Source organism: Megascapheus bottae, chromosome 2 (genome assembly GCF_031878675.1).
Source record: "Megascapheus bottae isolate mThoBot1 chromosome 2, mThoBot2.hap1, whole genome shotgun sequence".
NCBI lineage: Eukaryota > Metazoa > Chordata > Mammalia > Rodentia > Geomyidae > Megascapheus > Megascapheus bottae.
This window is the reverse complement of record NC_143510.1, coordinates 78,118,977-78,142,211: the sequence shown is the minus strand read 5'-3', so window position 1 is coordinate 78,142,211 and position 23,235 is coordinate 78,118,977. Positions and strand designations below refer to the sequence as shown.

At 38.4% G+C, this 23,235-nt stretch overlaps 2 protein-coding genes across 3 annotated transcripts in view; one reads left to right on the top strand and one right to left on the bottom strand.

The window, feature by feature from the left end:
* The window catches only part of Ntn4 (netrin 4), a 93,751-nt gene extending 79,478 nt beyond the window's left edge, over positions 1-14,273 (top strand). For both annotated transcript variants that reach the window (XM_090328429.1, XM_090328430.1), the window contains exons 7-10: positions 856-971; positions 6,461-6,529; positions 9,116-9,286; positions 12,904-14,273. In XM_090328429.1, the coding sequence (XP_090184555.1) occupies positions 856-971; positions 6,461-6,529; positions 9,116-9,286; positions 12,904-13,040 (493 nt within the window). In that variant the 3' untranslated portion in view covers positions 13,041-14,273. The remainder of the gene's footprint in view (positions 1-855; positions 972-6,460; positions 6,530-9,115; positions 9,287-12,903) is intronic.
* Positions 1-23,235, bottom strand: part of LOC150067367 (uncharacterized) — a 135,838-nt gene that overhangs the window by 52,872 nt on the left and 59,731 nt on the right. Inside the window, exon 4 of the mRNA XM_090353939.1 lies at positions 6,370-6,454. The gene's annotated coding sequence lies outside the window, so the exon portion shown is untranslated. The remainder of the gene's footprint in view (positions 1-6,369; positions 6,455-23,235) is intronic.

The following is a 23,235-nucleotide window of genomic DNA, read 5'->3' as shown; positions in this document are numbered from 1 at the left end:
GAGGCATACATACTTACCAAATGCAGGCCAACCAAAGATTTCTGGCCATTGCTTCTCTTCCTTATTTGATGGTCAATCATGAGGAAAATGAAACTGGCAAAGAAATCTGGATGGTAGTTTTGGTAACAACAATAAAAAACACCAATATGGCTTTGCCTCTTGCTCCTGTTGGTAGCCACATGTAGAAAATGGAAGCGTCATTTGTAAGAGAAGCACATTCTAGAAGCCCAGTGTTTATGGCCTCAAATATTTAGAGGAGATGACTGAAAATATTTTGTTCCACATTTACCCCACCAGATTCCAAATGGTAAATTTTATTTGTTTGCTCATTTATTGCCACTCTTGGGGCTTGAGCTCAGGGCCTGGACTCTGTCCTTGAGCACTTTTGCTCAAGGCTAATGCTCTGCCATTTGAGCCAAGCACCACCAGCTTTTTCTGTGTATGTGGTACTGAGGAATTGAAACCAGAGCTTCAAGCATGCTAGGCAACACTCTACCACTAGACCACTCCCAGATCTCCAGATGATAAATTGAACAAGGTTATCTTGCTGATAAAATAATAATAATAATACAGCAGGCATGGTAGCTCACACCTGTAATCCTAGCTACTTAGAAGGCTGAGATCTGAGGATCTCAATTCAAAGCCAGTCAGAGCACTAAAAAGTCTGTAAGACTCTTATCTTCATTTGATCACCAGATAACCAGAAGTGGTGCTGTGGTTCAAGGAGTAGCCTTGAGCTGAAGAGTTCAGGGACAGCACCCAAGCTCAGAGTTCAAGTCCCATGACTAACCATAATAATAATAAATAATAATAATGATAATAATAACAATAAAATAAATATTTCTATCTTATTAGTAACACAAACATAGATTGGTATCAGGAAATTCCTGACTTCTATTCCATACACAATAAGAGTGAACCAACCTGGGAATGGGAAGATGAGCAAGGATTTTCTGCACTTCGACACTCAGGTAAGACAAATGAAATTCTATATTAAATTCCCATGTCTGGTCTTGAGTAACAGTGTAGGTGACAAACTAGAAGGTCTGCTTTAGGATTTTATTGGGAGCCTTTCTATTTGTACGATTCAATAAAGTAATAGTCCCATGAATATGAAACTGAAATGTTACCTAGAGGAATTCTAACACACTTTTGTCTATTTTCTGATTATTATGGTCATTAGTATGGAAAATTTGGAAAGTACAAAACCTCCCATAAAAATTGCCCCAACCTAGCTACTCAGGAGGCTAAGATCAGATGATTGCAGTTCAAAGCCAGCCTGGGCAATAAAGTCTGTGATACTCTTATCTCCAATTAACCACCAGAAAATCGAAAATGGTGCTGTGGTTCAAGGGGTAGGGCAGTAGCCTTGAGCTGAAGAGCTCAGGGACAGCACCTAGGCCCAGAGCTCAAGCCCCATGACTAACCCCCCCCAAAAAAATGCCCCAAATCTCATCTTCCCACTGTTAAAACTTCATTACCTTCTTTCTAAAATTCACTCATTAATCACACAGTTAAAAGCTGACAAATATATCAAGTTTGGAAAGGTACAGATTCATTAAAAGGAAACACATTCTTATAGATTTAGTAGAAAATAGCTACAAGGCAAAAGCTACTGTGAACTCTATCTTGATAGCTTTTGTATAACTAGAAAACAAAACTAACTTTATAAGATAAATATAAGCCAAGAAGCAAAATCAATAAAATTTAAATTATCAAAGATGAGTTGAATATGTAATGCTGTTCAGAACACAAATCTAGTTCTTTTGAGTTTTCCAAATCTGTAGTTTCCTCTGACTCAACTATCCTATTTCCTCTTAGATGAGCATGCTGTGATATTGGCATAGATATTTCATTTCTGTATTGAACCTTTCCATACTTCTCTTATAGAAAGTCAAGTGGTTTTATTTAGCAGCCAAATTGTTCTCCCCAGATCCCTCTTTGAGAGTGCTAGGGATTGAATATAAGTCCATGCATTTGCTAGGTAGGTGTTCTACCTCTTGAGCCATACTCCCAGTGAACCAAGTTGTTCTGAAATATGAACTCAGATGTGATCATGAAGCCCAGCACTGGTGGCTCACACCTATAAGCCTAGCTACTTAAAAAGCTGAGATCAATGTTGAAAGCCAGATAAGGCAGGAAAGTCCATGAGACTCTTATCTCTAACCACCACGGAGGAAAAATGGAATTGGAGCTGTTAGCTCAACATAATAGAGTGCTAACCTTGAATAAAAGAACTCAGGGACAGTGCCCAGTCCTGAGTTCAAGCCCATGACCAAGAAAACAAAACAAAACAACAACATACGTGGGTGTGAAATCTTACTTGGAGCTCACCAAACAATACAAATTAAACTTTCAATCTACTGTTATGAAACATTTACAAATAGCTACAGTTATAGCAAGAAACATGTCAAAGAAATATCAGTTCTCACTCTTTGCCATATTTGCTTCCAACTGTCATCTGAATTACAGATGTTACAGATGTATTTGAGTGTACCAAACCACAACCTCTCTAGTTTTCCTTCCTCCTCAGAATAACTGCAATCATAAATTTGGTATTCATTACCTATTTTTATGTTTTAACTATTTTATTACCTATTTTTGGCGGGTCATGGGGCTTCCTATTTTTTATTTTTAAACCCACACATATAATTTCTTTAAAAATAGTTTTTATCTCACTATGTATTTTTTTCTTTAGATTTGACTATTCTGTTAAATAAGTATACTTTTTAAATATTCTTCCATTGTTTCCATTTAGGATATTTCTAATTTTCTACCATTACAGACCATGGTTTTTTCTTTCTACAGACCATGAGGTTTTTTTCTTTTTTGGGAGGGGGGAATTGGTGGTTTTTTGTTTTTATTTTTTGGCAGTTGTGGTGCTTGAACTCAGAACCTGGGTACTGTCCCTGATCCTCTTTGTGCTCAAGGCTAGTGCTCTATCACTTGAGCCACAGAGCCACTTCTGGATTTTTGAATGGTTAATTGGAGATAAGAGTCTCACAGGGACTTTTCTGCCTAAGGTTGGCAATGAACTACAATCCTCAGATCCCAGCCTCCTGAGTAGCTAGGATTACAGGCCTGAACTTCTGGTACCAGTTTACCATGAGTTTTCTCCTATAGGTGACCTTATACTTTTGAGGAGTTTCCCACTGGAACTGACAAAGTATGGTCCATAAGCTCAATCTGGCCTGTCACATGTTTTTCTATGGCCTGTTAGCTATTTGCTGTAAAAATGGGTTTTACCCTTTAAAATTGTCATAATTTAAATGGTGCACCTGGACCGCTCAGGTTTCCTCTCCTGTTAGTTTTTCTATACATGTTACTAATTTTTTTGTTACTTACTAATTTATAGATTTTTTATAAATTCATTCATTTATCTAATCAATGTTCATTGAATACCTATGTTATATAGATATGTGTTACTTTTCTGCAGTGCTTTTTCCTAACATTGAATTATGAAGTATTTCAGATATGCAGAAAAGTCTCGATTTAGCAGGGCATGGTGGCTGATCCCCATAATCCTAGCTACTCAGGAGGCTAAGATCTGAGGATAGAGGTTTACAGCCAGCCTGGGCACTAAAAAGTCTGTGAAACTCTTATCTCCAATTAATCTCCAGAAAGCCAGAAGTGGTGCTGTGGCTCAAGGAGTAGGACAGTAGCCTTGAGTTGAAGAGCTCAGGGACAGTGACCAGGCCTAGAATTCAAGTCCCATGACCGATGAAAAAAGAAAAAAAGAAAAGTCAAGTCACATTTCATGTATCTTCCACCTGTTGTAGTCATCCACTAATCTCTTTTTTGATCAGGAAGAGGCCACCATTTTAATAGATTCCCTTAGAGGATGTATAGCCCTCAAAGATCATAGACCTATCTTTGGGAAACACTGTATTTGCCTTCTGTTTCTTCACTTAATATAATCTCATGAGGGGCCAGGAGTTTGGCCTAGTGGTAGAGTGCTTGCCTAGCATGCATGAAGACCTGTGTTTGATTCTTCGGTCCCACATACATAGAAAAAAGCCGGAAGTGGTGTTGCGGCTCAAGTGGTAGAGCTCTAGCCTTGAGAAAGTCCAAGGACAGTGCTCAGGCTCTGAGCTCAAGCCCAGGACTGGACCAAAAAAACCCAAACAAACCATAATCTCATGATAAGTTTCCCAATGCTTTAATGTCCCCCTTTTTTTTTCTTGGTCAGTCATGGAGCTTGAATTCAACTTTGCAAGTTTTCTTACACTTCGTTGAAACAATGACTCTTTGCAATTCCTCTGTGGTCCCTGCTAGACCTGATTGTGAGGACTGTAAAACATCACTGAGCCCATCATCCATGTTTTAAGGGAACTGGCAACATACAGCAAGAAAAATGCTGGAGCAGAATGACTCTAGACTCTCATATCCATCACAGCTGCTAGGTCTGTGGTGTCCCCCAGGGGAGCCAGTGAGATTCATGTGGATAAGCTCCAGATAGAGGAAGACTTTGTTCAGTTTCCTGCTGAACAACAATGCTCGGATGGGGTGTAGGATAGTCTTCTTGGGTGCTTTGATGATCTATTTCCTAAGCGTGTTAAAAACAAGCGTATTCTCTAATCTAGGTGACTATATATCTGTTGATCTACAATCAGTTTTTATTTTTAAAAATCTTTTAAATACAAGTCTACACTAATAAAATACAAGTACAGTAATAAATACAACTACAGGTATTGTATAATAAAATACCCTTAATGTATCTTCCTCCTTTTTTCCTTCCTTCTCCTTCCATCCTTCTCTTCTTCCCTTTCCTCCCTTCCTTCTTCCCTTCTTTCTTTCCTATGATATTTCTCATCCTCCCTCCTTTCTTCTTTCCCTAACTTTTTTTTGTCATTTATGGGGCTTGAACTCAGGACCTGGGCACTGTCCCTGAGCTCTTTTGCTCAAGGCTTTAGCGCTCTATCATTTTGAGCCACTATTCCACTTCCAGTTTTCTGGTGGTTAGTTGTAGATGAGTCTCACAGGGGAAGTGGCACTCTGGCTCAAGGGGTAGGGTGGTAGCCTAGAGCTGAAGAGCTTAGGGACAATGCCCAGGCCCAGAGTTCAAACCCCACGACCACCAAAAAAGAAAACATATCTCACAGGGACTTTTCTGCCCAGACTGGCTTTGGACAATAATCCTCAGATTTCAGCCTTCTGAGCAGCTAGAATTACAGGTGTCAACCATCAACATTCAGGTCCTTGTACTTGCTAGGCAAAATCTCTATGACTGTCCTATATACTTGTCCTCTCAATGCCCTTAACTAGTACAATATCTTGTGAGACAGAAAACTAACGCCTAATTGATCCCTGCCTCTGTTCCCTCTCCTTCCAATTGTTTGATACATGAATGCTAGATTTTCACAGATACGTAATTTTCGATCTCTCTCTCGTGCGCTCTCTCTCTCTCTCTCTCTCTCTCTCTCTCTCTCTCTCTCTCTCTCTCTCTCTCTCTCTCTCGTGCGCGCTCTCTCTCTCTCTCTCTCTCTCTCTCTCTCTCTCTCTCTCTCTCTCTCTCTCTCTCTCTCTCTCTCTCTCTCTCTCTCTCTCTCTCTCTCTCTCTCGTTGTCTTGTTGGCCATACATAGTCTATATAGATGGGCTGGGAGTTTGGCCTAGTGGTAGAGTGCTTGCCTGGCATGTACAATTTCTCAATACCACATATATTGAAAAAGCTGAAAGTGGTGCTATGACTCAATGGCAGAGCTCTAGCCTTGAGAAAGCATACAAGGTCTGGCAGATCTCTCATAGGTAATAATTATCATATGCAATCTCAACTATTGAGAGAAAATACACTATTTTTTCTAAAAAGTGCATTTCAAATCCTTTTTCATATCCAGGAATCCTTTTCCCATCTTCCCTCCCACATAAACATGGTGCTTCTCTTTTAGGCCACTTATCATTTTTATACACTCGCTTTATTATTCTGACTGAATTGTAAGGCTTAGGCAAGAATTGTATCTTGTTCATCTCTATACTATGAAGGATATACTGCCTTGCCTTGAATGTCATAGGTGCTGAGCAAATACTCCTCCAACTGGATACCAGCCAGATTTACCATTCAGTTACCTTCAAGGGACCATCCAGTTGTTTTATTTTATTTGACTTTTGAAACCATGGATACTAACTTTAACTTGTCATTTCTACAAGCTATCCATTTAAGTTGCTCCTATTCATTAACATGGAATGTTAACACTTGATTGCATTTACTATAACATCAATTACAAGAGCTGTTTCTACTCTGTAATTCCATTCAATACTTTATCAGATGATAACTAATTCAATTCAGAAAGTAACTTTTTGAATGACTTTCATGGTTGCTTATTTGTAGGGATCATGCACGGCTTAACGAGTGTTATCTGGGTTTACTTACTGACATTTTCCTTTTTTCTTGTTGTTTTCCTTTTCTTCTCTTTTCCTGTTTTCCTCCATAATTAACACTGTTTTCCATTTGTTTTCTGTAGGTAAATGTGAATGTAAAGAGCAAGTGTTAGGAAATTCCAAGGCATTCTGTGGAATGAAATATTCATATGGTGAGTATGATGTCTTCAAATGCTTCTCTATATCTGTTCAAATGAAGTTCAGAGTTTTAAGGAAATGAGTGGTCTGGCTGATAACATTGCCACCTTACTTAGATCAGATATCTAGATATCTACCTAGCTCTCTTCCTCATTATCTTTGAATAATGTAGATTTTTCAAAAATGACAAGTAGGGCCGGGAGTTTGGCCTAGTGGTAGAGTGCCTGCCTAGCATGCACGAAGACTCAGGTTCGATTCCTTGGTACCACATGCATAGAAAAAAGCTGGAAGTGGTACTGAGGCTCAAGTGGTAGAGCTCTAGCCTTGAGAAAGTCCAAGGACAGTGCTCAGGCCCTGAGCTAAAGCCCAAGACTGGAAAAAAAAAATGACAAGTAATACAACATATAGGAAAAGGGAAATAGACTGGGTACCAGTGGCTCATGCCTGTAATCCTAGCTACTCATGAGGCTAATACCTGAGGATCAAGGTTCAAAGTCATCCCACTCACTAAAGCCTGTGAGATTTTCAGCTCTAATTAGCCACCAGAAAACCAGAAGAGTGTTGTGGCTCATGGGGTAGAACCATAGTCTTGACCTGAAGAGCTCAGGGATGGCACTCAGGCCCAGAGTTCAAGCCCTAGGACCGACAAAAAAAAAAAAAAGGAAAATGGAACAGTCATAAGTAAATATTGTTTCTTTCTTTAAATTCTAAATAGCTTCATATTTACTATTAAATATATCAAGATGCCTTATCTCGCTAACACATTCTTAATTAGTACTGGAAATTTTATTGCTCCATTGTTTATATGGCCTGAAATATAAATTAGAATAAAGAGAAAATTTTTATGTAGAGATTTCTGAAACCAAGTACTATATTTATGTTCTTGATAATCTTGTATTTAATCTCATAAAAGATTAAAAAGTGGCACGAACCATATAAATCTTATCTAAAATTGCATAAACGTTTTCCTCTCTTTCATAATTGTCTAAACAATAGAAGAAAGCTTTTAAAATGTATAGTACCCAATAAAGGGAAGGCTGTTCACAGAGAATAGCATTTATTTTTTATAAATTCTGAAAGCTAGAAAAAGGACAATTGAGTTCAAAGCCAGTTGTGGAGCTTGAACTCTGGGCCTGGAAGCTGATCTTGAGCTCGTAAGCTCAAAGCTAATGATCTACCACTTGAACCACAGTTCCACTTCCAGTTCCAATTTTCTGGTTAATTGAAGAATCTCACAAAGTTTTGTGCCCAGGCTGGCTTTGACCCATGATCCTCAGATCTTAGCCTTTTCCACCAGCACCCAGTGTTTCTCAGTTTTACATTGGAAGCTCTGACAACTGGTCAATCTTTTAAATATCTGCATTAATTTTCTACTTAAAACAATTTGTTCATTCTAAAAGATGTAATAAAACTCTTATCTTTTTATATATATTTCCTTGCAAAAAAATGTTTTTTTCCATGTTCAACCTTTTGGTTTATGGGGGAAAAAAACACATTTGATTTGTTTATTCTTTTATAAAGTTTGTTGTTGTTTTTTTTCAACCAGTCCTGGGCTTGAACTCAGGCCCGGGGCATAGTCCTTGGATACTTCTCAAGGCTAACATTCTGCCACTTGAGCCACAGCACCATTTCCAGCTTTTTCTGAGTATGTGGTACTGAAGAATCAAACCCAGGGCTTCCTGTTTGCTAGGAGAGCACTCTTACCACTAGGCTACACTCTCGGCCCTTATAAAATGAATATTGTGTGATAGTCATAAATACACAAGATCCCTGTGTTTTTGAGCTCATAGGATAGTGTGATAATCATGGCTGAACATTTACTTAGTATCAGACATGAGCCACACTGTGCTATGTGCCCTTCATATGTTCATCTCACCCAAACTCTACCTCTAACCATCCAATTGAACCATGTGAACTTGAGCTGTTCACTTAAATTTTTTTTAATATACAAGACTAGATGAATAATACTTAAGACTTTACAAGTCTAAACTTTTGGTAAATTATGATAATATAACCTTACTCTCCTCTCCAAATATGAGATCAACCAAGAAAGGGTTCTTGCCCGCCCCTTCCCCAATTCTGGGGCTTGAACTCAGGGTCTGAGCACTGTTCTTGGGCTTTTTCTTCAAGGCTAGTACTCTACCACTTCAGCCACAGCACCATTTCTGGCTTTTTCTATGTAACTATAGTACCAGGGAATCAAATCCATGTCTTTGTGAATGCTAGGCAAGCACTCTACCACTAGACCAAACTCCCAGCCCCCGCCTGATAATTTTTTTTTTCCAGTCCTGGGCCTTGAACTCAGGGCATGGTCACTGTTCTTGGGCTTTCTCAAGGCTAGAGCTCTACCACTTGAGCCACAACACCATTTCTGGCTTTTTTCTATATATGTGGTACTGGGGAATCAAACTCGGGTGTTTGTGCATGCTAGGCAAGCACTCTATCACTAGGCCAAACTCCTGGCCCAGCCTGATAATATTTTAAGCAAATTTCCATATTCACTTTTCCATTGTACTCTGAAATGTATATTTAAGTTGTTCAGAATTCAAAAAGTTGGTAAAATCTATGTATTTTTTACTTTTTTAATTATGTTGGTACAGTACTAAAAATAAAGATTTTATCAGCACATGATAAAGGTTCTCATGCTGAGGTCAATGTGAAGATTAAGAAAGTCTTAAAATCCTCCAAACTAAAGATCTTACGAGGAAAGCGAACATTATATCCGGAATCATGGACAAACAGAGGCTGCACTTGTCCAATCCTCAATCCTGGTAAGCATTCAACTTCCTATCTTAATATCTACCTTGTCTCACCAATTTGCTGCTTGGCTTATGTTCTCTAGGCCACAAACTAAGTAAACTCATTATGGGCATCTCTCCTTTCTACCATCTGAATTCTTGGTAATATTCAAATAGAAGTGACATTAAAAAAAAAAATCCTTTGTAGCGGGGCAGGGCACAGTGTCTCATGCCTATAATCCTAGCTACTAAGGAAGCTGAGATCTGGGGATCAACATTCAAAGCCAGCCCAGGGAACAAAAGGACTTGAGACTCTTATCTCCAGTTAACCTCTAGAAAACAGGAAATAGGCTGTGGCTCAAGGGGTAGGGCAGTAGCCTTGAGCTGAAGAGCTCAGGGACAGTGCCCAGGCACCATTCAAGGCCCCATGACCCACCAAAATAAATAAATAAATAAATAAATAAATAAATAAAATAAATTCCATTGTATGTGTTCTATAGAAGTAAGATATTTGGGGCTGGGAATATGGCCTAGTAGTAGAGTGCCTGCCTAGCATGCACAAAGCCCTGAATTCAATTCCTCAGTACCACATACGCAGAAAAAGCTACAATTGGTGCTGTGGCTCAAGGTAGAGCACTAGCCTTAAGCCCAAAGACTTTGCCCAGGCCCTGAGTTTAAGTACCAGGAGTGGCAAAATAATAATAATAATAATAATAATAATAATAATAAAAGTTAGAAGTAAGATATTTTAAAATCCAGAAATTTAATACTTTCTGTCCTGAAAGTGTAGTCTCAGAATGGTTCCAGGTGTCAATTGCATAGAAATCACTTTCATGACTTTATCTGCCACTAGCATGTTATCTGAGAGCTAGGTCCTATTACATTAGAACCTGTTCCCAAAGGAAGCTCAAATGTAAAATCCCATCTGTATAAATAATATTGAATTAATTTTACTGTTGCATGAGAAGCATCTGTTTCTCTTGGATAGAAAACAACTCAAGTTCTCATCATATTGTTTTTCATTAAGTGATCATTCTTGCTTCAAATTAGAAACAGCCAAAAAATTAATACATTTTAGGAAAACTTGCAATGGAGTGAAATTTTGTTTGAACTTTACAATGTATGGCAGAGGTAAAAACAACTTCCACACTCTATACTCTTCAAACTGTGTTGTAGATTTATTCACTTCAAGTGACAGGGTTTAGGTTTTTGGCCTTAGCATCCTCAGTTACCTGCTCTCACCACCCAGATAATGGCAATGTAATTCTGAGAGAGTTTATAAACAAATAATTTAAGTCCTTTTTTTCCTACTTTATGTATTGTATTCTGGATTCTTTTCTTGTTTATATAATTGTCATCTGTGTTTGAAGAGTATTGTTGAAACAGGTGCATAATTTATGTTCTGTGTCTAATTTCTTCTTATATAAGCCAGGAAACCACAGTTATGTTAATCCTAAGTTTTCGTGGACATTAATACATTTTAAGAAACAAAACACAGATAATGAAGGGAGAGACTATCACCCCATTCTAAATAATAAAGAAGTTTTGTTTTGTGTTGTGAGTCATGAGGCTTGAACTCTCAGCCTGGGCGTTGTACTTGAGCTCTTCAGCTCAAGGCTACTGTCCCACTCTTTGAGCCACAGCCCTACTTCCCATTTTCTAGTGGTTAATTGGAGATAAGACTCTCAAGTTTTTTAGTGCCAGTACTGGCTTTGAACTGTGATCCTTAAATCTCAGCCTCCTGAGAAACTAAGATCACAGGTGTAAGCCACTATGACCAGCTAATAAAGAGGTTTTAATGTTCTCTCAACTGTTCCTAAACTCCTTTCTACTTCTTATCCTCTTTACCATTTAAATCATTTACATTCTAATGTTAAGAAAGGAAAAAAGACATTGAAATCATAAAAAGATGTAGTTCCAGAAAATAAGTTGAAATAATAGGAATTTTGGATTTTAAATATAAGAAACTAAGAATCACTAATTTAAATTCTTGTATTTCCCAATGATCTGGGCTTAGAGGCTTTCCTTATGAGTACTCTTCTATTTGGGCAAAAGAAGAAAAAAATACTCTGCTTGGTTTTTCAGTAAGATATTAAAAAACAAAGGTTGACCATCTGAGCCACCCTCCAGGAAGTGAACTATATTTCCTAATCAACTTTCTGCCAGAGTCAAAGAATCAACTGAGTTCATCACAATTGAAAACATAAGCCCAATTATTCAAAGAATTCTTGAAAACATGTTTACTTACTTTGAAGAGACGATTGGAACCTGCCAAAGCAAAACCAGACACTCTTTCATTTTACTTTTTTTTCTTCTATTTTTACAAGTTCAATAGCTAATGCCAAAGAAGGAAAGCTGATAAGAACTCTGAAACCTTACTCCTCAACTTGCTTCCTTTGCTACTTTAAAAAAAGGAGCAATCTAAGTGTGTAATCTTGCAAATTCAGTCTCTCTTAATTCATGAGAACATCCAGTTAATTTATGTTTTATAATGCCAGTACTAGCACTGAATTTATATTTTTCCTTTTCTATATACACAAAATAAAACTTTGTGGGTTGGGAGATTGGCCTAGTGGTAGAGTGCTTGCCTAGCATGAACAAAGACCCAGGTTCAATTCCTTGGTACCACATACCAGAAGCCAGAAGTGGTGCTATGGATCAAGTGCTAGAGCTCTAGACTTGAGAAAACCCAAGGACAGTACTCAGGCCCTGAGTTCAAGCCCCAGGACTGGCAAAAAAATAAAAAATAAAAATAAACTTTGTATTCTCAAACATATAGCGAAGTAGATATCATAAATAGAGGTAGCCAGGAGGCCTACTGTCCAAGGACAGTGCTCAGGCCCTGAGCTCAAGCCCAGGACTGGCAAAAAAAAAAAAAAATAGAGGTAGAGAAATGAAATGTAACAATAAAAGATGTAAAAGATGGGCTGGAAATGCAGTTCAAGTGGTTGAGTGCCTGCCCCAGCAAGCTCCAGACTCTGAGTTCAAACCTCAGTATGAAAAGATGTAAAAGATTATATTGTTTTATATGCTATTAGTTATAAAGTTGCTCTGTAACTTATGGATTTATTCATTACCATTTATACCTTAAATTCAAGGTAAATTCTTATTGTATTTGTTCTACTGATAGTTTCAAAGTAAATTTGTTTAAAATATTGGGGGGAGAAAGACTGAGAGGGAGAAAATGAAGGAAGAAGTGACATTGTTCAAAACAAAATATACTCATTATTGACTTATGTAACTAAAACTCCTGGGTACATGACCTTTACAATAATTTTTTTAATTAGACTTAACCTTGAAGTTTAAAAAAGGAAGTTTAAAAGAGGATATTATTTTAGATATTAGATTATATACCAGAACTACTGCATATATACACACACATACTTTTTATTTGATTTATTTATTTTTGGTAGTGCTAAAAGATAAACTATGGGCCTTATATAAGCTAGGCAAGCATCCTACACTGAACTACATCCCTAATCCTGTTTATTTTACTTTGAGGAAGAGTCTCACTAAAATTGCTCAGGAAATTGTAATCTTCCTCTGTTTTAATCAAACTGTAGAAAACTATGAATTACAAATATATGAAATCACTGAAATCTTATCACCCCCTTAAACAAAGCATAGCTCCTAATTCTGTTCTCTTTTAGGTTTGGAGTACCTTGTAGCAGGACATGAAGATGTAAGAACAGGTAAATTAGTCGTGAATATGAAAAGTTTTGTCCAGCTCTGGAAACCATCTCTTGGAAGAAAAGTCATGGATATTTTAAAAAGAGAGTGCAAGTAGAAATATATATAGCACATAATAGAGTTTCTCTGTGTACAAAACACAAAATGTAATTTAAAGGAGACCTCAAAAATGAGACTGGAATTTTAAGTGCCAAAATGTAAGAGAAATGTTCCAATGAATGGGGCTTGTTCAACCTGTCTCTCCTGGATCCACATTTAACTGTAGCTCTGTTTCATAAAGAGGCATGAAAAATTTTGAGATCTGTTTTCTATGGAGATGAAAGATGTAACTAGTGATATATTTTAATAGCAGTATGATACTTAGTAATCCACGGAGGACAGTATCTCTAACAAGGATTCCTCTCAGCTTCAAGTATGTTACTTACCTTTGATGCTACTTAAGGACCTTTTCAAGAATCCCCAACCCTACTATCAGGAAAGGTATTTCTTAAAAAAGAGCCTTCTCTTGACTGTGGTGTATGTACTTTGGTCTGTAGAATGTTGAATGGAGCTTCTCCCTATGTACATAGTATTCTCTTGTATAAAGCACTTTACTACCTACAACTTGTGTTGTAAGCGGCTGGAAACTGCTGTTGATGGAAGAAAAGAAAAGGGTAGGTACGAAACCCTTACTAAAACAGAAGCACTGCCATACCAGGTAGACAAAGGAGCAACTGAAAAGCAATTGTATAATTTAACTGAACACTGGGAGAAACTCTGTGAAGAATATATGGACATGAAGCCTAGCTTTGGGCTAGAGGCTAGATTCCAACATAGTGGCCATGTTAAAAATGCTTGAAAATTAAATAGAAAGAGATTTTAAAATAAGAGAAAAAAGTTCAGAAGTGTAGAAGTATGTTTGCATAAAGAGTAAGTGGATTTTAAGTTTTCAAAATCTCACCTATTTGTGATGCACTTGTGTACACTTCATAATTATTGTAGACACAGAATTCGTTCTATTTTTGTGTTGAGTATTTAAACCTGAATGTTAAAATAGTTTTGCTCCTTCTCTTCATTAGCAGTGTGAGGTCACTGTATTTACCTATTTTTTAACACATGTATGTGATAATTTACCAAATTACCATTTTTCATCTTCTGTACCCATGTATAACAACTATACATACAGTTTCTCCTGTATTTGAATATACGTGAACCACAGTGCCATAAAATTAAATTCACATACAGAACTTACATTTCCTGAGGTCCTGTGGACTTGCAAAAAATATATATATATTGCTTTGTTAATTTGTTTTTATATGTCTTATATGTAATAAAGGAAATGATCTCCTGACTTTTGTCTTATTTCTTGATCAATTCTTCAATGATGTTATAGATTAATGAGGTAACTTAAATCTAAAGTCCTTAAATTAAGAAAGTAAAGTAAGGGAGAAAAAGAAGGCCCAGTATTCTGCCAGTTACTCTAAGGTTTTGGAACAGTATCTTTTTCATCAGGTGTAATACAAATGTGATAGTACATTTACTTGTAAACTGATTGAAAAAGTAACCAAAGTTTGTTGTTGGAAATTTGGAAAACTCTGGGGAGATGACTTAAGAAAATGCAGGGCCTTGAGTTCAAAAGCCAGTACCACCAAAAGTCTAGTGAAAGAAGTGTGTCCTTGAAGGAATACTGAACCCTGACCCCTTCCTTTGTCTTTTTGACTGCAATTAGATGAGCAGCTTTGCTCCAGTACACACTCCCTCCATCACATTCTGCTCTGCCACAGGCCCAAAAGCAACGCAGCCAAGTGATCATGGACTGAAATCTCTGGTGTAAGCCCAAATAGGTCTTTCCTCCTTTACGATGCTTCCACATTAGAGCTGTTCTTTCAAGTACCTTTTTCTTTCTTTTTTTTACCAGCCCTGGGGCAGGGATTCAGGGCCTGGGCACTTGAGCTTTCTCAAGTCTAGAGCTCAACCACTTGAACCACAGCACCACTTCCAGCTTTTTCTGTATATGTGGTACCAAGAAATTGAACCCAGGACTTCCTGCATGCTAGGCAAGCATACTACCAGTAGGCCACACTCCCAGCCCTACAATAATTTATCATTTTTCTTCTGAACTTGTAGTCCTTCCACTGTAGCTTTAAATTTCCTGTATAACCTTTTACTTCCAAAGTAGTGAGAGATAGAGGGAAGTGGGGACACAGAAGAAAAATGAGAAAGAAACCTTATGTTCCTCATTTTTCAAAGCAAACAACAAACACAACGTAAGTCAATCTCATAACCCCATTTCCATTCTGTCATCCATCACACCACCACACATCCTTATATACTTCTCCATAGCATCTTACCAAATAACCAACTCAGTACCAAGGAAACAGAGGCCAATGAAACTTCCATCTATGGCTTCATACAAACACAAATACTTCCTTTGAGAGCTGCTGGGAAAGTCTCTGCCCCCAGAGCTTTGCTCTATGTAACATTGACTTTATTAGTCAGCAGATAGTTGTGTAATCTCCACATACCTATCCACATGCAGTGCCTCGGGGCAGCACAGTCTATGCTTCTTACATCATTTTCCCCAGAAGAGGAATGTTACTAATATTTAGTCTTTGATGCAATGGAAATTCTCAATACTAGGATAATCTTTTAATAGTGTCCACTAAGTGAGGTCAAATCTGTGGGGATGTGACCACAAGTCACAAAACAGTGTCCATCTGGCTATATTAAACAGAACAAGGCCTAGTATGGATAAACATAGTTCTTTGGGATATGTTAGGTTCTTACTAAACAAATCCTTTTCTAAATGATTAGAGACCTAGAGACTCCAAAGGATAGACAACATCTTAAAAATGTCTTGTGCTGGCTGTCCCTGTACCACTTCTTTGGAATGTCTGAGAATAATATTAATGAACAAGACTGATTAGTCATTGAGTTTTGTCACAGGCCCCAGGACTGAATTGCTTTGTGTTCATGGCTTCATGATAAGCAACAGTCTCCTAACCTTATCAAAGAGCCAGGGTCACTCATGACTTATTTCCCACAGTTGGAGAGGAAAATGTTTATCAACAACCTCAATTTTGCAAGGGAGATTGGTATGATAAAAATGGAATAAAAGCAAAGGGGTGTGCCTGGCATGACTGATGGTTTGTTTTTCAACCATTCCCTCAGAGAATGGTTTGTCTGAATTATTTGACTGAAAATACTTCTTTGAACATGACCCCTTAGTCCCTATATTTTTACACTTCCACTAAAGAAATTTTAACTTTTTTTCTGTTTTTCAGATATTAATATATGTGGTTGGAAAACAAAGGTAACTCTGTAAAACCAGCAATTGTTTTTAAATGATAAATTTTAAAGTTTATTATCAGCTTATACATCACAACTAAAAATTCAGAATAGCCAGGGACCAGTGGCTCATGCCTGCAATACGAACTCAAGAGGCTGAGATCTGAGAGTCACAATTTGAAGCCAGCCAGGGCAGAAAAGTCTGTGAGACTTGTCTCCAATTAACAACCAAAGAGCTATAAATAGAGCTTTAGTTCAAGGAACAGAATACTAGTCTTGATTTAAAAACAAACAAACAAACAAAACAAAAATAAAACCTCAGGGGTCAGGCATGGTGGCTCACGCCTGTAATCCTAGCTACTCAGGAGGCTGAGATCTGAGGATCACAGTTCAAAGCCAGCCCAGGCACTAAAAAACTTGGGGACTCTTACTTCCAATTAATCACTAGAAAACAGAATTGGGGCTGTGGCTCCAGGGGTAGGGCAGTAGCCTTGAGCTGAAGAGCTCAGGGACAGCACCCAGGCCCAGAGTTCAAGTCCCATAACCCATAATAAATAAATAAACAAAACAAACAAACAAAAAACCTCAGAGACAGTGTCCAGGTCCTGAGTTCCTGAGTTTAAGCCCTAGGACAAGCACAAATTTAATATTGGTGTGTGTGTGTGTATGTGCAATATGCTAGGTTAAATAGATATTTCTGTAATGTGAGGCTGCATATTCCATTAAGAGAAGCTTTTAGGGGGCTGGGAACATGATCTAGTGGTAAGAATGCTTGCCCAGCTGGGTTTGGTGGCTCACGCCTGTAGTCCTGGCTACTCAGGAGACTGAGATCTGAGGATCATGGTACAAAGCCAGCCTGAGCAACGAAGAACGTGAGACTCGGAAGTGGTGCTGTTGCTCAAGGGGTAGGAAGGTAGTCTTGAGCTGAAAAGCTCAGGGACAACACCCAGACTCAGAGTTCAAGCCCTAGGATCGACAAAAAAAAGGAAAAAGAAAAAGAATGTCCAGCATGCATAAAGCCCTGGGTTCTATTTCTCAGTATCACATACACAGAAAAAAGCTGGAAGTGGTGCTGTGGCTCAAGTGGTAAAGTGCTGGCCTGAAGATGTCCATGGACAATGCTCAGGCCCTGAGTTCAAGGCCCAGGACTGGCCCAAAGAGAGAGAGGGGGAGGGCTTTTAGGGCTAGGAATGCAGCTCAGTCACACACACACACACTTTTTTTTTTTTTTTTTTGCCAGTCCTGGGGTTTGAACTCAGGGCCCAGATACTGTCCCTGAGATTCTTTTGCTCAAAGCTAGCACTGGATCGTTTTTTTGTTTATTTGGTCATGTGGCTTGAACTGTGGGCCTATGTGCTGTCTCTGAGCATTTCAGCTCAAGGCTAGGCTCTCCACCCCTGAGCCACGCACGGAGCCACTTCCAGTTTTCCGGTGGTTCATTGGAAATAAGAGTCTCATGAACTTTTGTGCCCAGTCTGGCTACTCAACCTCCTAAGTAGCTAGGATTACAGGCATGAGCCACTGGCACCCTGCAGCACTTGAGCCACAGTGCCCCTTTTGGCTTTTTCTGCTTATGTGGTACAGAGGAATTGAACCCAGGGCTTCATACATTCTACCACTAAGCCACATTCCCAGCCAGTACTTCATATTTTTAACCACTAACTCTGACTAGTTCTGATGTTCAGGAAGGCGCCCCTGGGGAGTGATGCTAGCTGCATTGTTCTTCTCACTGGCTGTTTTGTTTAGAGAAGAGCATTTCTCATGTTTCCTTTTCTGTACTCTGAATTATAAAATATTTTGTTCCCTGAATACATAATTTCCTGCTACCTTTCTATTACATCACCATTAGAGTGATGTTGCTTGCCATAATTTATGCTAAGGTGAGATTATTAAGACCCCATTTTTCCCCTCCATTTTTTCTCTTAGTGTGGCTTTTGACGATCCATCTGAGCAAAAGAGCTGCTTTTCGAATTTATTAATAATGACTCTGAATTAGATACCATGAAATTTAACAGAATTTGCTTGCAAAATGAATAAGAAGGAAACAATTATACCAGAAAAAGACTAAGAAGAAGAAGAAGAAGAAGAAGAAGAAGAAGAAGGAGGAGGAGGAGGAGGAGGAGGAGGAGGAGGAGGAGGAGGAGGAGGAGGAGGAGGAGGAGGAGGAGGAGGAAGAGGAGGAGGGAGAAGGAGGGAGAAGGAGGAGAAGGAGGAGGAGGAGGAGAAAAAATCTAAACACTCTGTCCAAGGCAAAAAAAAAGGCAGGAAATAAAGGATAAAGACATGTAGGAAAGTAACAGCTGGAAATGGAACCAGGTGGTTTGTTCTACTAAAACTACGTAAAGTATTTCAAACTAGAACAACCAAAAGGAAAGACAAGGGTTATGAGGATCAAATATGATTCAAGTACTTCATATGTAGGTATGCAAATAAAATAATGTAACCCATTAAAAATTGTTTTAAAATGGGCAAGGGGAAGTAACAAAGAGGAATAAAAAGGGTAAATTTGATCAAAGGACATTCTATGCATATATGAAAACATTACAGAAAATTTCTATATACGATTAACATGTTAATAAATGTAATATACATATATATACATATATACAAACCAAGCTGCTCCATTATTACGCACGATCATTTATATAAGATATTTTAGCTTACTACAAAATGTTCCTATCTAAGTTACTTATTGTTGGTGTTTTAGACGACCTAGAAAAGCTACAGATCAAAACACAGGTAATAGTTAAATAAGAAATTAGAAAAATAATTTGTTTTACTATATACAAAAATATAAAGGGCCAGGAGTTTGGCCTAGTGGTAGAGTGCTTGCCAAGCATACACAAAGACCCAGGTTCGATTCCTCAGTACCACATACATAGAAAAAGCCAGAAGTGGTGCTGTGGCTCAAATGGTAGAGCGATATCCCTGAGAAAGCCCAAGGACAGTGCTCAGGCCCTGGGTTTAAGCCTCAAGACTGGCAAAAAAAAATTGGTTAAAAATACAATTCGGGGGGCCGACATTGTGGCCTAGTGGTAGAGTGCTTGTCTAGCATGCATGAAACCCTGGGTTTGAAGCCTCTTATCACGTATCACAGAAAAACTGGAAGTCTGCTGTTGCTCAAGTGGCAGAGTACCAGTTTTGAGCAGAAGTGCTCAAAGACAGTCCACAGGCCCTGAATTCAAGCCCCATGACTGGCAAAATTTTATGTATATATATACAAACACTTAATTTTTAATTTATCATTTACAAGGTGCCTAGTCACAGAATACTATTAGGAACATTGTCCAAAAGTCTTTTTCAGTGTACCTGTTCATCATAATTATGGCTCTCTCTTTTGTTTTCATTATGTGCCAAATGCGTTGCTAAGCTTTACATAGATCAGATTTGTAATAATAGCTTTGTAAAGTCAGTAATATTGGACTGAAACTGCAAGTCAGGAAAAGGCAATTATCTTATCCAAAGTCACAGAAAAACTAAGTGGTAAAGCTTACCTTTAGAATTTATACATCTTACTTTAAAGCTGCTCTTAAGAATCAATGATTCTTGGGGCCGGGAGTTTGGCCTAGTGGTAGAGTGCTTGCCTAGCATGCGCGAAGACCCAGGTCCAATTCCTCGGTACCACATGTATAGAAAAAAGCCGCAAGTGGTACTGAGCCTCAGGTGGTAGAGCTTGGTAGCTTTGTCCAAGGACAGGGCTCAGGCCCTGAGCTGAAGCCCAGGACTGGCCAAAAAAAAAAAAAAAAAAAATCAATGATTCTTAAGTAGTACTGTAAAAACTGGCAGACATTGCCTTTTAATCCCTTTAAGGGAGTCTTAGGCCCTCCCTAGTTGACTATAAACGTCAGGGTAGGGACCAGGAGAAAGATTTTAGTTAGTATTGGTGACAACTCAGGTATAGGTGGGGCACAGACAAGACTGAGAAATCTTGCTCTAAGACACTACTTTGCAGTAGATCCATATATCCAAAGAATTATCCATTAGCTCTGTCCCTGCAGATATATCTTAAACTAGTCATAAATCTATTTGACCTTTGACACAAATATGATTTCATGAATAACAATTCTTAGTCCTGTTATGGGGATAAGAACTAAGTTACCAATGCTACAGGTACATGGTTAATGTGAGAACATTTGCACAGACTGCACAAAGCCATAATTTTAATCCCTAGCACTGAAAAAAAGGAATATGTAAGGTATTTAAGAATGAAAATGTTGGAAGTGGAACTGTGGCTCAAGGGGTAAGGCAGTAGCCTTGAGCTGAAGAGTTCAAGGACCACAACTGATCAAAAAAAAGAATGAAAATGCTAAAAGGCTATATCTCTAACAATTTATACTTATTTCTCAGCCTGGAATTAAGCTGTTACGTACCTAAAATTTGTCTTTGAAGCCCTAACTTCTCAATTCACTTAGGGCCATCTTCTTTCATGTTCTGGGCTTCATATTGTTTTGGAATCAAACTAAGATACCAAACAAAATATAAATAATTACCTTTCCCTCTAGTATTAAACAGAACTTAACCTGTCAATGTTTCTCCAGACCAAAATATTGATAGTTTGATAAAAGTAGAATAATTCAAATGAGGCATTTTCCCATTTCCTATTTCCCAATTTCCCCACAATGCTTTATGACCCCAAAGAAGCCATGCATGTCTGCAGAAAGCTTTAATGGGTGATTCTAATCATGAGAATCTTGGGCACTGGTGGCAGGCCAGTGGAGAAGATATTTTTGGTCAGATGTGCCTTTCAATGCCTCATAAATCAGGCTGCCTGGACAGTTTCCTAATTTCCTTGTAGGCAGTGCCAGCCCTGCTCACACACTCCGTTTTACCACCACTACCATCCCCACCCCCAGAAAGGCTCAAGAAGTAAGTGAGAGGTGTAGGGGGGAAGCAGTGACCTTGGAAATGGACAGCATGAAGATAATCTCACTCCCTCTCTCAGAAATGAGGACTCAAGACACAAGTAATATGAATATACATACAGACCACATTTTTCTTTTCTCATTCTTGCAAATAAGAAGCAAAATATAGGATATCAAAACCAAGAAAATATGTATGACTTGCTTCACTGTAAACAGTATCTCTCTCTCTCTCTCTCTCTCTCTCTCTCTCTCTCTCTCTCTCTCTCTCTCTCTCTCTCTCTCTCTCTCTCTCTCTCTCTCTCTCTCTCTCTTTGTGGGTTATGGGGGCTTGAACTCAGCCTGGGCGCTGTCCCTGAGCTCTTCAGCTCAAGGCTACCACCCCACCCTAGAGTCAAGCCCCACTTCCTGTTTTCTAGGGGTTAATTGGAAATAAGAGTCTCAGGTCCTTTTGTGGTCAGGCTGGCTTTGAACCTTGATCCTTAGATCTCAGCCTCCTGAGTAGCTAGGATTACAGGCATGAGCCACCGACTTATAAACAGTATTTCTTAACATCAGAACTCCTGTCCTGCACACAAAAGCTCTCTGACCTACTACATGAACTGCCTTTCAGTGACCTACAGAGCTTTTGATAACAACGAAAAATACAAAACTAGATAGTTTTTATCAGCATGGTCTCTGCCTCTGGTAAATGTTATATTCATTTGAAGTAAAAATACTGAAGATATTTTCGAACAGTATTTATAAGTACATCTAATTTGTAGCCCCCAAATCTCACACATTTAATTAAGTTTAAGAACTGCCATATAGAGCATTTTCACTTAACCCAAATATTATCCTTCTAGAACTGGGTGATTGCTATTTAAGAAGTTCATTTTTCAGGATTCAGTATCTTTATGAAATATTTTTACCTTTTTTTGTTGTTGATCATGGGACTTGAACTCTTGGCCTGGGCATTGTCCCTGAGCTTTTCGGTTCAAGGCTACTGCCCTGCCCCTTAAGCCACAGTGCCACTTTTGGTTTTCTGGTGATTAACTGGAAATAAGAGTCTCACAGACTTTAGTGCCCGGGCTGTCTCTGAATGGCGATCCTCAGATCTCAGCCTCCTGAGTAGCTAGGATTGCAGGTATGAGCCACCACGTTTTTTTTTTTACCTTTTTTTACACAGAAAATAAAATAACATTTATGAAAATGAATAAATATTATAACACATGAAGAATAATTTAGAACCTATTTTGTGGCATTAGATATTTGCCCTTTCTAATTCTCCCATAGAAAAGACTGTCCAATATGTAAATCCCATGATAATTTTATTGAGATGAGGAATAGGAGAGGAAGTACCAGGAGTTCCAAACATTATTGCAGTCATGATCTCAGTTAATCAAATCAGCAGAACAACTTCTGAAGTATTATCCTCTCATTTTACATACAAGGAGTGTGGGATTAAGAGCAGTAAAGAAACCTTCCCAAGACCACACAGCTACCAAAGCCATGTTTTCAAATCTATAGATCATCAGATCCTATCTTCTATAACTTTAATGCTGACTTAAAACACTACATTCCCTTCTTAGGACTCTAAATTTTCATTCACTAACACCTACTTCCTAGAACCTGCCTATGTGGCATAGCAGTGAGTCCCACAAAATAGAGCTTTACAGGGCGGAGTGGGGGAAGGCATCATTAAATAACTATAACATTCCCTGTTCTTTCTCCACACTGTGGACATATTTATCAAGCACTTGATGCCTGAAATGATTTAAAAGAAATATTCTCTTTCATCATCAAAGGGCAAATTCAATATAGTAGATGCCATTATCCTGAATGTACTAAACATGGCCCTTCAACACACAACTATTTCAGACTATCTGAAAGCAAAAATGACTAAATTCTTTGGAATGGAAAGTAGTTATAATTAGATAATGGCCACAAAGGAGGAGTTTTTTTTTTAATTACATCTAATGCCTGGAGGGAAGCAGCAGAATCCTTCCTCTCTCTACTGACAGAATCCTGCTCTGTGCTGTGCTCATGAATCTTGCTGTTGGAATGGTTGTCGACTTGTCTATGTGGAAAAAAACAGAGTTCCTCACCCATCCAAGGTATGGAGCTTGGGAAGCTTTGCTTCTTATAAGTGAGTTGTGGGCTCCCCTAATCCTATCAAGTAGCCCA